General features: G+C 57.2%; 1 protein-coding gene across 1 annotated transcript in view; it reads right to left on the bottom strand.

The window, feature by feature from the left end:
- SCD (stearoyl-CoA desaturase) overlaps nucleotides 1-1,766 on the bottom strand; it is a 28,692-nt gene extending 26,926 nt beyond the window's left edge. The window contains exon 1 of the mRNA XM_006014792.3: nucleotides 1,444-1,766. Coding sequence (XP_006014854.2) covers nucleotides 1,444-1,746 — 303 coding nt within the window. The 5' untranslated portion in view covers nucleotides 1,747-1,766. The remainder of the gene's footprint in view (nucleotides 1-1,443) is intronic.
- Between the last annotated feature and the right edge of the window lie 348 nt (nucleotides 1,767-2,114).

The raw sequence follows: 2,114 nt of genomic DNA, 5'->3' as shown, positions 1-2,114 counted from the left end.
CAGGAAGGTGTAGGTCCCTCCCTTGCTAAGTGATAATCGGCCAAGGAGAGCTGGGACTTGCCTACACAGGAAGAATTGCCGACATCGCGACATCAGTATAATTAAACCAGTAAAACTCCCCATGTAGACACTCGCCTGGCAGTGAAAACAATTAATTTTTTTCCCCCTCTGATTAGCTTCTATCACTTTATGAGACACAGAAGCAAGAAAAAAAAGACACGCTTATTCCAGAATCAGGCCAAAGCCATGAACTGCAGACTACAGCCCACATAGCAATGCTAGTATACTGGGAATTTTCCCCACACAAACAACACTTAAATTACTGAGGCCAGAGACAGTCAAAGCTACCTCTGTCCAGGAAACATGAGGCTCATTTGGCAGGAGATAAAGGAAGCAGGGAGGAAGAAGAAAATACTTATCCCCTTGGGGCTGTGACTCCCACTGCCTCTACTACACAGTGAAGAGGGTGGGGGTGAGCAGTGCTGCTTTGGAGCCCAGAGTCACGGGCTGCAAGTTGTTTACATGCATTGCCCTTCATTCCTGAATAGCCTACATCTGGCATCTGCAGTTCAGATGTGCTCCTCCCCACTGCCCCAATATCATTAAGCACTCAATAGGTTAGCCTGGCATAGGGCCAGCATATACAGCTAACTGGAACACGCATGCCCTAGAGAGATGCATTAACTGGGTGCAGTGTAAGGCCCCAATCTCAGCTTCACGTCACATTTTAGCATGCTGCAACCTAGCACAGGGTTATTCACAGCGTTGCGACAGAAAGCAAGTAGGCTGGAGAGCTGTTAATAAAATGCATCCCCACAAAGGTAAGTACAGGGAAACATCCAGCCTCGAGAAGGGGGCAGAATCCTTTCCTGCCTTGCGTAAGCATTAACAGGGCTACAAAGGGGACTGCGAGGGACCCGAGCAGGGGCAGGGGGTTGGGCTTTGGACCCACGGTGCCCAGGTCTCATCGGGGTGCTAGACAGCGGCATGAGAACCGGCTGGCTGAACACGCCCTTAGGGCAACTGCTAGTAGAAAAGCGCAGTCATTTTTAAAAAGTGGCCATTTCCTTTCCTTTCCAGCCTCCCCAGCATTTGGACGGCTCCTTCCCCCTTCCCCGCAGAGGCTGCTGCCGGCTCGGGCTCCGGCGCGGATCCATTCAGACAAGCCCCGCGCTGCGCCCGCGCCAGCCACGGCTCCGAGCCCGAGCGGAGCAAAGAAAAAGGTCCTCGTCCAGACCCGACATTTTGGGACGCCGCAGCCTTCCCACGGGGTCGGCGGCACGGGCGGCTGCCTGCGCCACGGACACCGCGCTCCGGCCTGCAGCCGCCTGGATCGCCAACGAGAAACAAAAGGGGGAGGCGACGGCCGCGGCGGGGGGGACCCGATCTCCGCAGCCCGCGGGGCCGGGAGCCGGAGGACGTGACGAGCCGGCGGGGGCTCACCTTCTCCTGCAGCACGAGGGCGGGCATCTCTGTTCCGCTTCTCGGCGCGTGTCCTCTGCACCTGCGGGGACGGCCGCGGTATTTAAGCCGGCGCTCTGCCTCCTCCTCTCCTCCCTCCTCCTGCGGCCGAGGGCGGCGCTGGGGCTGGGCGTAGGTGCGCTGGACCGGGAGCGGGAGTGGGAGCAGGATCTGGACCGGGGCGCTGCGGCGGCGCAGGGGGATGGAGAGGGCGAGCCCGGGCGCTGATGCCTTCACACTTGCCCGCGGCTCCCATTGGCTGCGGAAAATTTGGTGCCACCTCATCCCACCCTCGCCATTGGCTGCCCGCGATCTGCAGAGCCGGCGGGGCTGGACCCTTACCCAGCCGGTGCCACGGGCGCATCTCGGATTTTGCAAAGTGGGGGCAGGTGGGGAGGTGCGTCTCCATAGACCCCTGCAGCACCTCTTTCTCTCTAGGCAAAACAGAAACAGAGAGCTTGACTAATCTGTGACGAGCTGAAGACTCTGTTCTGCAGGTTAAGATGGAAGATGTGCAGGAATTTGCTATAGCCTACGTTGTGTATTAGAAAAAGACGGACAAAAGGAGGCAAACCTATTGGAAAGGGGTTGCTTCATGAGTCCTGTAGTCTCGCGAATAAAATGTGCATCCCTTCCAGATTCATGGAACAAAC

Source organism: Alligator sinensis, unplaced genomic scaffold (genome assembly GCF_000455745.1).
Source record: "Alligator sinensis unplaced genomic scaffold, ASM45574v1 scaffold264_1, whole genome shotgun sequence".
Classification (NCBI taxonomy): domain Eukaryota; kingdom Metazoa; phylum Chordata; order Crocodylia; family Alligatoridae; genus Alligator; species Alligator sinensis.
The sequence above is the reverse complement of the archived record's forward strand: the minus strand, read 5'-3'. Positions and strand labels throughout refer to the sequence as shown.